This window comes from Seriola dumerili, unplaced genomic scaffold (assembly GCF_002260705.1).
Source record: "Seriola dumerili isolate Sdu_G_001 unplaced genomic scaffold, Sdu_1.0 BDQW01000025.1, whole genome shotgun sequence".
Classification (NCBI taxonomy): domain Eukaryota; kingdom Metazoa; phylum Chordata; class Actinopteri; order Carangiformes; family Carangidae; genus Seriola; species Seriola dumerili.
Genome location: NW_019174280.1, coordinates 14,594,919 through 14,608,252, shown reverse-complemented (window position 1 = coordinate 14,608,252; position 13,334 = coordinate 14,594,919). Strand labels below are relative to the sequence as shown.

The following is a 13,334-nucleotide window of genomic DNA, read 5'->3' as shown; positions in this document are numbered from 1 at the left end:
TTAACAGAAAAACTTGTTGACCTAGCATTAGGTACACACACAGGGCAAGACAAAGCAAAGCCTGAACTTGATACCTTCTGTTGTCCAGGCAACTGGCCTTTCAATTGTAACCATGGCAATGGAGCCTCACACCGAGACCTGGCCGTGTCTCAAATTGTCCCACTTGTGATTTGTCATGTAAATTACCAGTCCCAAGAAAGTAGACACTGCTGACAAATGAAAGGTAAAGACAGAGAAATGTTTAACAATATTCAAACTTTATTGGTTTAACATTGTGAAACTAAAGGCAACACTAGAAAACAAGGCAAAAAAAAAAAATAAACAGTTTGGAAAAGAAGGGCACAAAATAAGCACAAAACATTTCAGGAGGCATTGTGGCACCTGCAAGTGTCTACATATGGGTGTGTGTGTGTGTGTGTGTGTGTGTGTGTGTGTGTGTGTGTGTGTGTGTGTGTGTGTGTGTGTGGTATGTGTGTGTGTAGTGTGTGTGGGGGCTATGTGNCAACACTAGAAAACAAGGCAAAAAAAAAAAATAAACAGTTTGGAAAAGAAGGGCACAAAATAAGCACAAAACATTTCAGGAGGCATTGTGGCACCTGCAAGTGTCTACATATGGGTGTGTGTGTGTGTGTGTGTGTGTGTGTGTGTGTGTGTGTGTGTGTGTGTGTGTGGTCTATGTGTGTGTAGTGTGTGTGTGGTCTATGTGTGTGTAGTGTGTGTGTGTTAATGTGGGGTGAGAGCAAAGCCAAAAACTTGTACCTACAAGACTGACGGCCTGTAACACAACTGGTAGAAGTATGGCACTACAATGTGTGCGCATAGCAATAAAGCCACAAGGCAAAAGAATGGAATCAAAAAGCTCTTTACTCATCGCTCTTGGAACCGAACACTACAAGGCTGAAAACTGATAGGAGAGTCCTCCATGACCAAGCAAATTTGGATTTTGAATTTAAAATCCTGCAGGAGAAAAAAAACAAGTCATTCAATGCAACAGCTGAAAATTACAACCAAAGTGGAGTTCAAGTTATAGTGTGACTGTTTGCATTACGGAGGAAATGATGCAGTAAAGAACCCTAGAGGTGTGTGGCTGCGGATACGTTACCAATGAGTTATTTTATCGCAATAGGCTAGCGACGAGGTGTCCAAGCTATGGCCAGGCCAGATGTAGTTGAAGATCTGTGCCAAACAATAGCTGCTCATATCAACCTACCAGCATTTACACATAACACCCGTAATTCAAATGTGTAACTGGTCAAAATGTAGGTAATTAAATGCAGCTGAAAAGCAGCCCTAAGTATTCCGAGTACATCTAACAATTTTTCACTTATCAAACAAAAGCAGCCTGATAATTGCCCAGACAGCCTGTCACCAGCAATTGCTCTGTGGATTTGATCAAAAAGTTAAGGCTGAGCGTGACAAAACAGACATTTAAGCAGAATACAACACAGAAAACCACTTCACAGGGGTCTGAAAGTGCTGAGTCCCATCGATATTTAATAGGTGTGGCATATCATCTTACAAACTACAACTATATATGAATATTAACTGAATAAGGCACTTTTCCTTAAGAGGTGCAGGGACTGAGTAACTTGTTGGAGAAGCTGCAGAGAGGCAACACAATGGACATCTATTGGTATAAACGGATACCAGACGTGTTTTGACACACCACGATGTCAACATGTGATGCTGTGTTGTTAAGGAATGCAGCTTCCATGTCGAAAGCAGAGAGCACTCTGACTGACTAGATTCAGTGGGTACACAGCGTACCAGTCAACAGCTGTGAATTAAACTCAAATACGTCTCTAAATTTGGGGTGAAGGGACTCCTCATGCAGAGAATGAACAAATGGGTGCAGCTAAGGCAAAACTCTGTAGCCTACTCGCCATACTCGGGTCTTTGGGCTGTAGCCTAATGCCACCAGGTGACTGTAGGTTAAAAGGCGTGTTGATGGTGAGCAGCAGAAAACATGTAATCCTAAATTACACAAGCCAAAACAAACAGGAAAAAAACAAGCAAACATCTGCACTCATGAGTTTCTAACTGTTGGTGGTCATACAAAACAAAGTGATTATTCATCCATTATCTAGTTAATATTCAAGAGTGTTTATACAAGCATCAGATTTGTTTCTTCTTTTTTTTTTGGCTGAAACCATTAAAACATTTACAAAGACAAAGTTACAAAACAAAGCTTGTCAGTGCAATGCTCAATTTCCATGCCAAAACTGAGGACTTTGGCTTAATGCACACTGTTTCAAGGCATTCTTTCAACTAGCATATGGGCTAATCACAACTAATCAAGTGGTTTTAAGTGTGTCTAAACCCTTAAGAGCATATGCAATGGGAGGAAAAATCACAACTCCAAGCATCCAGCATGCAATAATGACAAAAAAAAAAAAAAAGGCATTTAAACAAAACATTCTTGACACTGACAAGCTGCTACAAGCAAAAATGTTCTGATAAACACTCCTTCATTTAGCCTTTCCTCAAGTTGAAACCAAGAAGATAAACACAAACAGGATGTGGCTATGTACAGGAGTGACAAATAAAAAAACTAAAAGAAAAACTAAATCACACAGTTAGCAGCAAGCTAATTAGAGAACTTGACAATGAACTCTAGCATGGCCACGTAGTTGTTGCAATTCTGCACTCTATTCGCAATCTTCTCATGTACACGGCAAAATCAGAGGTGCAATGCTCATTCGAACAAACCAGCACTCAAAACAGTCAACATTTTGAACCTCAATGCACTCTCCAGTACTCAAGTTTTTAAATTAAGCCCAATATGTTTGCCATTCAAGGTACACTACCGGATTTATAGCACCTAACAGCGGTCTGAAATTTCCTGCCAGCTCATTGTTCACGTTTTAAAATTAAACACATTTTACAACTGAGTTCTGAAACATATATAGTGAGGTGAGACGGGAGGACATTTGGAAGCTGTATTAGGAGCTACAAAAAGGAGAGTACCTTTAAACTACCTATTTATACAAGGTCGCCAGTGAGAAGACCATAGGTTTCATGGTCTGAATATAGTCCTCTACTTATAGGGAAAAACTTCAATCCGGACTGATCAAGGCCCTCAAGTGACAACTATTTACCGTATTTTTCAACAATGAAAGGCTCTTCAGTCCAGCTGGATTACTACGGATCTCACTGTCCACCAATATCAGCACCGCGATACGGTTTCTGTCTCGCAAACATACGCTAATGACAACACTCAGGGCCTCAACCAGGAAGAAAGAACTAATCCTCTTCCATTTCTCTCTTTACGTCATACTGGACATTAAAGGCACTTCACTGCTATCACTGTCCACATCACGAAAGGTGCATGCCATTTTCTTTGTCTCCCCATTCTCTTTTTTTTTTTATAAATTATTTAAACAAATGAATTATTCATATTTCTGAAATATTCTACAATCGTTCATTTTCACCCTTTTTGACTACTCCACAGAAAGGAAGGGACAGCTCCACATTAGCAATCTGTGTGGGTAATATTTGATGTCAGTAAAGCTCAGAAATAGCAGTTCGGAGATTAATGGTTGGGAAATGAACTTAATACATGATTTATTGCATTGAGCTGCTCAACTAGCAGTCGGTGTTTGACTTTTTTTTTTTTTTTTTTTTTTTTTTTTTAACAACTCGTATTCGGCAATAGGTTTCCCCAGGGAATTCAACATCAGAAAACACACAGCACTCTCCTAAATGCCGAGGGAGGCACCCATCAAAATAAGACTGTTTACCCGAATGACTGCTATTTTTTGGGCCTGACATTAGATGATTGGGTGTTGCTTTTATTCCCTCGCAAATAACCTCGCCTCTTTTACATCATCTATGAACACATACACACAATACAGCTGCATGGGGGGGGGGGGACCTGCCCACGATTCAGCAGGCTAAAAGCAATACTGAATCATCACAATCGTCACATTTGAGAATAGCTGTTAACTCAAACAGTGTTTCCAAATCAAGATTAAAAAAAAAAAAAAAAAAAAAGAAATGCTGTAAATGCTGTAAATGCAACCACTTTGCAGCTGTACTACTCCCAAGCTTCATATGAAAGCTACTCTGTATACACGACTAATTCTTTGACTTTCATGTGGTGAGGAGAGGGGCTGTAAATAACACCAGCCCCCTCAATTCCCTGGAAAATGGTTTTGGAGCTATGCCTAACAGCATGATGGAGGTGGGAGTAGCTACCAGATGATGTAATCCATATGCTCAAGGCTTAAATGACATATCACTAGAGATTTGTTTCATTTTACAAGTTGGTGCGATGTGCACACATACAGGCATGCGTGGGTGCCTTAAATTCAGACTACAACTACAGCACTAATGCCGGCCGCAGGTGGCACAGACATCAAAAAAAAAATTTTTTTTAAAAACCTGCTTGAAAACACTGTTTGAGTTTGTCGTGATGAGTGCGTGTTGAGTGAGGAAGTCTTCTCTGGAAGGTTCTAGTTGGTGGGGACGGGTCGAGTGATGTGGATCCAACAGAGATGCTGCTTCAAAGGGTGTGGTAGTTGCGGTCCTTGGACTTGCAGAATTTGTAGAGGAAGAAGATCACAGCCTGCAGGCCCAGAACCAGCACTATTCCACCAATGAAGCTTGCAGCGTCAAAGGTTGAGTTCTTGTGAGGGGCAGGAGTTGGGGCAATTGGTGGGGTGCTTGTGCTGGTTCCAGCTGTGACGAAACAGAGCAAAGAAGAATGAAGTTACTGTTTATCTAAGATTTAAAAACTTTCTTGCTCTATCCCAATGTGCGACTTACTTGTAGCAGTGGAAGAAGCGGCGGAGGTGTTACTAGTCTGAGTGGGGGTAATGATGGTTGAGTTGACTGTAGTAGGGTCACAGTAAGAACACATACATTAGCCTTTACACCAGTAAATTTATTTGACTTGTTTCAAATTATAATCCGCAAGATTATATTCCTGGTTGATTTGGCGACACCCGTGGTTACAGACGTAACAGCAACTGTGGTTTAATAAAACAGCAAACACTGAAGTTTGTCAGAAAAACAACAGAGGAGCAACTGGTAAATCTATTTATGATGCGGCCAAAGAAATGGATGTTGTATTAATACAGAAGTCAATAAAAGCTGCCACCAGAATCTGATTTTAGGCTGCACATGGCACTAGTACTTTTCCTTACAACAGCAGGACATGGTAAAGTTGGAGTTGGAGATGTGCAGCCTGTTGCCTGTGACTCAAACATAACTCTTCAAATAACTCACTGTGGCTGCTCCTTCTCGTTCCATTTCTCCCTTGCCAAAAGTAAAAAAGATCTGCTGACAAAATTGCTGTTGTATTGTATTATATACACATTTTTGATGGACGCCAAATGCACCTCAGCACTATTCCTGGTGACAAATACATTGTGTTACCTGTAACCGCATCACAATAAATGCCACCCTGTGTTTTGCCTGTTGAACACTTTTAATTTGAAGCAGCAGCAATAGGAAAAACTGCATCGTTTCCACTAACTGAAATAACTAGTATATATAGAGGTTATTGCACAAAGTATCAATGGTGTAATGATTTCATAAAAATCTTTAGGATCATAACTTACAAGATCACTTGAAACCCTGTATACTGGGCAACACAGACTACAGCAGGGAGTCGCAGAGGTTTTTAGGGACTGGTTACCTGTGGTGGGCTGAGCGCTGCTGCTGCTGTTAGAGGCAGTGGAGGCAGCATGGGAAGTGGGGGTTGCAGGAGTATGGGAAGTAGTCATAGGTGCAGAGGCAGTTGTAATCTCGGCTGTTGTAGTTGGAGAAGCTGGACAGGGAGCCAACACGAAGACAGGGTGTAAGGGGGAAAGCAAGAGACACCCCCCGAACAACAAGGTTATGTACGGACAAGACACAGCGCCCCCTCATTATTTCTCTTGGGCAGGTGAAAATATTGTAATGCCTGGCCAAGTCTTTTAGACACAAACAAAGAAGACAGCTGAGAGACAGACCCACAGTGCTGAGACTGGACACTTTAGTTAAAACATAGCTAGAGACAAACTGAATCTGCAGAAAATTCATACTCCTAAACAAGGAGAAATGTGCTTTTTGTACACAATATGAAGTCTGCTGATTCTCTTGGAGCCTAAAAAGAACATAAAATGTTACTTTCCCACCTTGATATTTAGGCCACTATGCCGTTAGACTTACCTGAGCAGGTAGTGTTGATGCAAGAGTCGTTTCCTGCCTGAAGAGTCATGTTGTAACAGCCAAAAGATGCTGAAACATACAAAAGTTTCATGAATTTTTTGTTTAAATAGGTAGTCTCATTGAGATCAGGATCTCTTTTTCAAGAGAGACCTGTGTATAAAAATAAACATATACACTTTATACATAGACAGACACGCAGGTTATTCACAGAAATAACAGAATGTAGCATAACATAAAAAAAAAAAAAATTAATTAAAAATAAATGAAATTACATTCTCAATGTGATTCATGTTTTAAACTTAATTTCAGCGTCTTATATTAGCAAGAGCAAAAGCACTTTATTTTATCAATTTAAATTCAATCCTGTTCATCTTAGCTGACAACTGGGCGGTAGTTATTTATCTCACTCAAGTGTCATAAGACCTTCATTATACAGCTCACACAGAAGAAGCCAAATACTCACTATCATCACTGTGTCCAAAACATAATGGTCTCAAGATTTTGCATAATTTCACAATGTTCCATTTTTTACATTCACATAGAGCACGCAGCTCCATCTAATGATTTCTCAATTATTCTGTGCATACAAATTGTTAAGCAACATTATAAGCAGTGAAGCAATCCCATTTCCTCATCTCCTCTACCGAAATGTCAGACTGTTCCTCACACAGGTTGACATCCATCCGTCCATCCCGCTGAACCTATCATACCACTTGATTATTTGGAGTCGGGCATGTGTGAGACCTGTTTTGTATGCATTTTTTTTTTTTTTTTTTACCACCAGTGGTGGAGGAAGTATTCAGATCACTTCCTTGAGTAAAATGAGCTTTAATACAATGTAATCAACTACATGTAGAAAACCTGTATTCAAAATATCTAACTAAAGGACACAGGGCATTATCTTCTAAAGGGGCCTCCGTCATAGCCATATTACTATAGGATTACTAATGTATAAACATGTAAGCTGGCTGAGATAAATTTCATTTTAACTTCTTTATACAGTGTATGGCAATTTAATCAACTCACTATATTTTATAAACTAATAAAATATTTTGTACTAAAATGTTTACCTGCAATGTAGCAAGTAAGTCAAAATGTCAAATAAATGAATCTCCCATAGAAGCAGTGCCTCAGTATGAAGTAGCCTAAAATAAAAAAAATACTGTCAATACTGAAAATACTGTGTAAATGTTACTTTACACTCCTGCTTAAAACTAAAGACATTTTACTTTCTGCATTCAGTCTGCTGAGTCATAGTTTGATCATCTAGGTGTATCCTGCTTTATTGTATAATCTGACTACTAATTAACCAATGACAGGAAGGGACTTTGCCCTGCCATGGAGTCTTGTCTGTCCCAAATACTTACTAAGTCATACTAAGTTTCATACCAAGTCAAGATACAGACACGGTAATGATTTAGTTTTTTTTTTTCATTTCTCTAAGAAACAAAATTTTAGTAATTTACAGAAATAACTAACAATAACAAGATGAAATGTCCATCCATTTCTGTCAGTTTCTTTAAAAGAAACAACTCAGCCGGTGTCGCAGCGAGGAGCGATTGAGTCATGACTGTCAACACCTTGTGACTATAGATTCGTTTCCCTCCCAGTTAGATTCACTGCTGTTGTACAAGCTTAACTGTCAGCGGAGTTTATTGCAATCTTCGGTACAAACCTCCGCATTGCTCAGATACTTATTTACAATACAATATTTTCATAAATTGGGCACATTTGTTTCAAACTTCCTTCATGTGAAAAAAAAGGAGCTAAACAGGGTTTTTCAGACTGTGTGTAAGTGGAATTCCAAAAGTGGGTGAAATTGTTTGAATTATGGATCAACAGAAAATCAATGGGTGACCTTTTTTTGATAATTAAGTAATTCTTTCAGTCATCTGTTAAGCAAAACATTGCTGGTTTCTGCTTCTCAGATGTTAGGATTTTTTTGTCATAAATTACAGCAAATTGAATATCCTTGAGTTTTGCACCATTTGTGTCAGATTGAGATTTTCACTACTTTCAGATGTTATTTAAAAAAAAAAAGAAAAAAAGAAAAGCCTGATTTTTTCACAATAAAAAAAAAACATTAGTTGGAGCCCCATTATGTTTATAACCATAATGCTGTGAAAACCTTACTACAGCTGAACAAAGCTTTAATTTATCAGAATCCAGCTTGGAATTTACTGGACGTTGACACAGTAATTACTAGTTCATGAGAAAACAGTAACAGTGTACAAATATTCAGCATGGCCACACTTGGCCTTCACTTGTCTCAGACCTCTCTGGAATGCTGTTTTACAGGCCGTTAAACCAAACATCTAACGTGAAAAATACATTTCCCGTAAAGCTTCAATAATGGTTCAATATAGTGAGAGGGGAGGCCTTTAAAGGCCTTTGACCTCTTCTTTGTGTCAATAAAATCTCTTAAATTTGTTTATATGAGCATATGGGGGCATTATCATCTCAAATACGGGAACATCATAAAGGGAACTAAGTCCACTCGTGGTGCACCTGGCGCTGTAAAATGCCTTCCTACACCTTCCGTGCTTGTTGTACAATAATCCAGAGCAGCCACACCTAATGACACCGACCAGATGGCTGCCCATAAATTACAGGGACACCAGTCAACAACAACCAACTTTAACAGTAAGGCTACGCACACAGGAATATATTTTATGGTCCTTGTATCAAAAGTTATGCTCCTTTGTGTACTGCCCTTGGATACAAACAACTACCAAATGGCTGTTGGGTCATAATTATTAGTTTTTGGAGCTCCTGGTGCAAACTTTTGGTTGAGACAGCTGTTAGTTCAGTTATGTGGTTATTATTAAGGCCAGGGGTTTGTGGTGTTTGGTAGCTATTCTTACAGCTTCTCCCTATTTTTATGTACATTTTCACCATGTCCCAGACTGTTCATCCTGCTACATTATATGATTCAGCAGGTGTAAATGACCAGGAAGGGAAGTGAGCACATATAATCAATAGCCTCATGCATTTTAAACTCAATGAGTGAAACTTTTTATAGCTGGAAACTGAATGAATCCCTGCCTTTCTAACTATGATTAAGCAGCGTCAAATATCAAGTAATTCTGAAAGTGTTGGCTGTCTTATTTTCACCTTCTGTGTGATCTGACACTGCCATCTATGTATGTCAAGCCATGTGTGGGGAAGGGTTTTTTCTCTCTCCACTAGGTCAGAGGTCTGTTATCTTGCAGGCAGCTGTGAAAGGTAGGACTGGCTCTCACCCTTTTCTAAGCTGGTGACATCATCATCACAATGAGGTACATCCACAGCTTCAAGCCAGAGGTGTGAGTGAAAAACTGAAGGGCTCATTTTACCACAGAAAACAGCCTCTGGGGTTAAGAGGACTCAACAAGCTTGGTCACAGAACTACATCCTGTACTTAGAGGCACTACAGAACTTGCGTGTACACGTGTTGAGTTTTTGAGCATCTAAACGTTGGGCTGCCTTGAAATGTGCCTCTGATGCCAAAGGCTTGTTTACACAAAATCCCTAAACCAAAGATAAATCTGGTAATGACAACGTGGTAGGCGTTAGCTCGCTGCAGCAGTGTGGTTATGCTGTGCTTCTGCAAAGCCATCTCAACTGACCAGAGCTGACCTTTTGTTTAGTTTATATCAAATAGGTGATCCATTCTTGAGCTTGTGAAAGGCTTTAGCTGTAGGCTTGCTTAGTGTGTGTGTATGTGTGTGTGTGTGTGTGTGTGTGTGTGTGGTAAGCAGTCAGTGTTGTTCAGCACTTTGGTAACTGCCTGTATCCTGTGTGATAGGTTGGTGTGAGTTGTTTGTGCTGGTGTGTAACTGCTCTGACAGTCTTTGGGGGTCAGGAAGACAAGTTTTCCAACAAGATAAAACACGATAAAAAACTGCCAAACCTCAGGGAACCTTATTTCAAACAACATCAGAACAAGTGGAAAACATAACTGCTGATCAAATCGCTTGTAGATTAGACTATACAAATTGAAACTTATCAAATGATTATGATCTCAGTACGAGAGCAGATCTTGATAGAGCTGTGGGCGGGAGTTGCTATTTCCTCCTGAGCATATAGTGTATGTCTCCCTTGGGTCAGAGAACATGTCAATAATTGTCATCTTGCCTGTCCTGTTCAACCACTTAATAAATCATTAAGTAATGTACAGTCATAGGGCCACTTAACATTCAGAGATAAAGCTGAAAGAGGGAATGGGATCACCAAATCTCACCAAACCTGTTGTGGAGAGAATCAGAGTTTCCCCATTACCTGTGATTGTGTTGCTAAAGTTAACTGATGTAGGAGCTTAGCTTACTTATTTTGGATTTACTTAATCAACTTGTAACACAGTTAAGATTACACAAGTTACATTAACTTCCACTCTTCGACCCTAATGACATCTGAAATTTACAACAAGATCACAGTATACCCTTGTCTTGAACTGCACCCGAGGCATAAATTATGAGAATAACAAGGCACATGAAACTAATCTTCTTCTATCCTATCTGCACACTCTTTCCTTTCCTTCCTTCTGTTCCAAAGCATGGCCATATTGCAGGCTTCCTGCCACACATCCCCTCGCTTCCTCTGCGGTTCATCTTCTTCACAATCACTAGAGACCTGTGTATATCTCACTACACATATTGAACTCAGGTTAACATTGAAGTAAAGCCCTCTAGGGCAATATAGTCAGTATCACAGAACTATTTTTTTTTTACCTACAAGCTTCAGGTTTTGGCCCAACACAGAAGTGTGCCAAGGATCCACAGGTTTATCACTCAATTTTATCAATATATGCTGAGTGAAGTTGTGTGACAACCCTGTGATTTTAAGATTAAATATGTTCACTTATCTCTGCTTTATCCATAAAACTTGTAACCATTTTTCCTGACACTGGTAACAACATGAATACAGCCAACTCCTCTCCTGACCTACTAAAAAGAAAATAGACACATATCACAGGGGTAGCTGGTAGGTGAATGAAGAGCCGTTGACTCAGGAAACAGTCAGTCATGCCTATTTGTTATTGCAACTCCTTTTTACTGAATGGTTCATATTTCTATATCACAACCAGCAGACTTCCAAATTAAGATGAAAAATACCACCGCAGTATATTTTCCCACATCCCTTCTACAGTGCAGAAGTCTGAGATATTCACTCATGTTTAGACAGATATTTCCATTAACATAATGAAATTACAGAGTGGTGATTCGGCAATGTAGGCAAAAGGCAGCAAAACCACAATCACAATTGAGGGGAGACTTAAATATCCAAAAGACATTAACAACTAGCTTTGCATCCCATTCCCTAATAATTATCTACAACAAATCCATTGTAGTGAGAAAAAGTACTGAATCTATGCAATCTCCTTCAGGATTTAGCCCAACCTCGACCTGTCACCCTACGCAGACGTGTGCCAGTAATTTACTCCCAAACCAGCCTATCCAGATTCCCAGAGACAATGTTGCCAGATGATTACGGTACAGCTTGGGCCTTAGGGTATTTAGGAAATTTGGATGACATCATCTAAAAGTCAGCATCCACTGCCATACATTCCCTCCATACCCAGGAATCATGAGTCCAATCAGCTCAGCTGTCTGGACAATTTAGGACACACAAAGACCAACCTGTGCGTCTCGGACCACAACCTACCACACATTTACGATAGATACTCACATGTGCAATTGACCCAGGCGCAGGCACTATTGGCTGTACATGAAGCACATGACAGGCCGGAACATCCATCTGCAGAGAAGTCATGAATCAGATTTAGTTACAGTGGTTGTAAATAAAAGGTAACTTCCCACATGTGGGAGAAAATGAAACTGTAGCGTTCAAGGGGTGGCTATAAATGCTGTTGCTGAAAAATGGGTATAACCAACAAAAACAATCTTAAATCTTAAATCACAAAGCAAACATAGCAGGGCAGTACAACGTAACGAATTTTAAAATGTGGCACAACAGAGGCGCAAAGGCGTTTGTCATGTAAGGCTGTTACATAACAAGCTGTTCTGGTCCCTGGTACCTGATCAACTGGATCTGGGCTTGTTGCTACTCCCACAATCCACATAATGACACAGATATTGCAGTTACATAATTTAAGTTAAATGTCAGGTCACACAGCTTGCTAGCAGGCTAAAGCGTTAACTCTTACCTACAACTTGAGTGGCACTGGCCAGCGTGGAAATAAAACTGACAAGTTGCCAAAAGGGACATATTTTATCTTTTATGTAAACCTGAATAAGGCTAGGTGACAACTGTCAAACTAAGAAGCGAGATATCTAATGGCCCCTGCAGTGGCTGAAAATGGAGGCATACAATACAGACAGGTTCAGATCTGTTTACTCGGAGGTGTCTTAACCGAGCTAAGGAGGGACCCGGCCGGCCGTAGCTAGCCGCTAGCTCGGCGCTGAGAGGTCGCAAACTTACCTGAGTCTGATGCGGCTGATGCGCCAATGAGAGCCACAACTACAGCGAAAAACACCACCTTCAGGTACATGACTGCGGTCAGCTTATTGCTCTTCTCTGTTCAACTGGGGAAACGTATTTAAAGAGAAACGTCGAGTACGACACTTCGGAGATTTCACAGTTTCCTCCCCGTCTTGCGTCTCTGGTCTCTGGTCGCTGGTCGCTGGCTGCTGCTGCTGCTGCTGCTGCTGCTCGCTAGCTCGCCACTTCCTACTTGACAGGTCATGTGGCACTTTTTACTGGGAGGGGTGAGAAACGTGAAGAGGACGTGAGCTACGAACACGTCAAAAGGCAAGATGGGGGGGGGCGGGGGGGGTAATTTTGTCATTAACTAACCTGATAAGTTTTTTAATTCTGATTGTTTACTCAATCATGCCCAATCGAAAGTACACCTGTGACGCAAAACACTGAATATTGATATGCTAAAAATAACCTCTCACAAACATGGGCGGATTGAGCCGTTACAGGGCCCCAGGTCACCCCTTATGAACACACACACACACACACACACACACACACACACACTTCCCATCCAAACACACACACACACTTCCAATCTACCCCAAATGATTTCATGAGATACAAAAATTTTCAGAATATCAAGTAAACCAATGCCAGGAGCCTCCTGTGTACAGAATAAATTATTTAATGGCAGTTCAGTGTGAATAACAGGCTCGATCTCTGTGACTTCAAAAACAGATACAGGTGCAGATACAAAG

The 13,334-nt window shown here is 40.3% G+C and overlaps 1 protein-coding gene and 1 long non-coding RNA gene across 2 annotated transcripts; one reads left to right on the top strand and one right to left on the bottom strand.

Annotated features, from left to right (window-relative positions):
• The first annotated feature begins 204 nt into the window (after positions 1-204).
• LOC111238904 lies at positions 205-2,399 on the top strand. The gene is made up of 2 exons (XR_002665835.1): positions 205-466; positions 688-2,399. It is a non-coding gene; the product is annotated as an uncharacterized LOC111238904 (long non-coding RNA).
• On the bottom strand, positions 2,132-12,813 carry cd164 (CD164 molecule). Its single transcript, XM_022768617.1, has 6 exons — positions 12,577-12,813; positions 11,824-11,892; positions 6,157-6,225; positions 5,642-5,773; positions 4,768-4,833; positions 2,132-4,680 (listed from the first exon to the last, which is right to left on the bottom strand). Exons 1-6 carry the CDS (start codon positions 12,644-12,646, stop codon positions 4,505-4,507), a joined length of 582 nt encoding a protein of 193 aa, XP_022624338.1. The 5' UTR covers positions 12,647-12,813; the 3' UTR covers positions 2,132-4,504.
• Between the last annotated feature and the right edge of the window lie 521 nt (positions 12,814-13,334).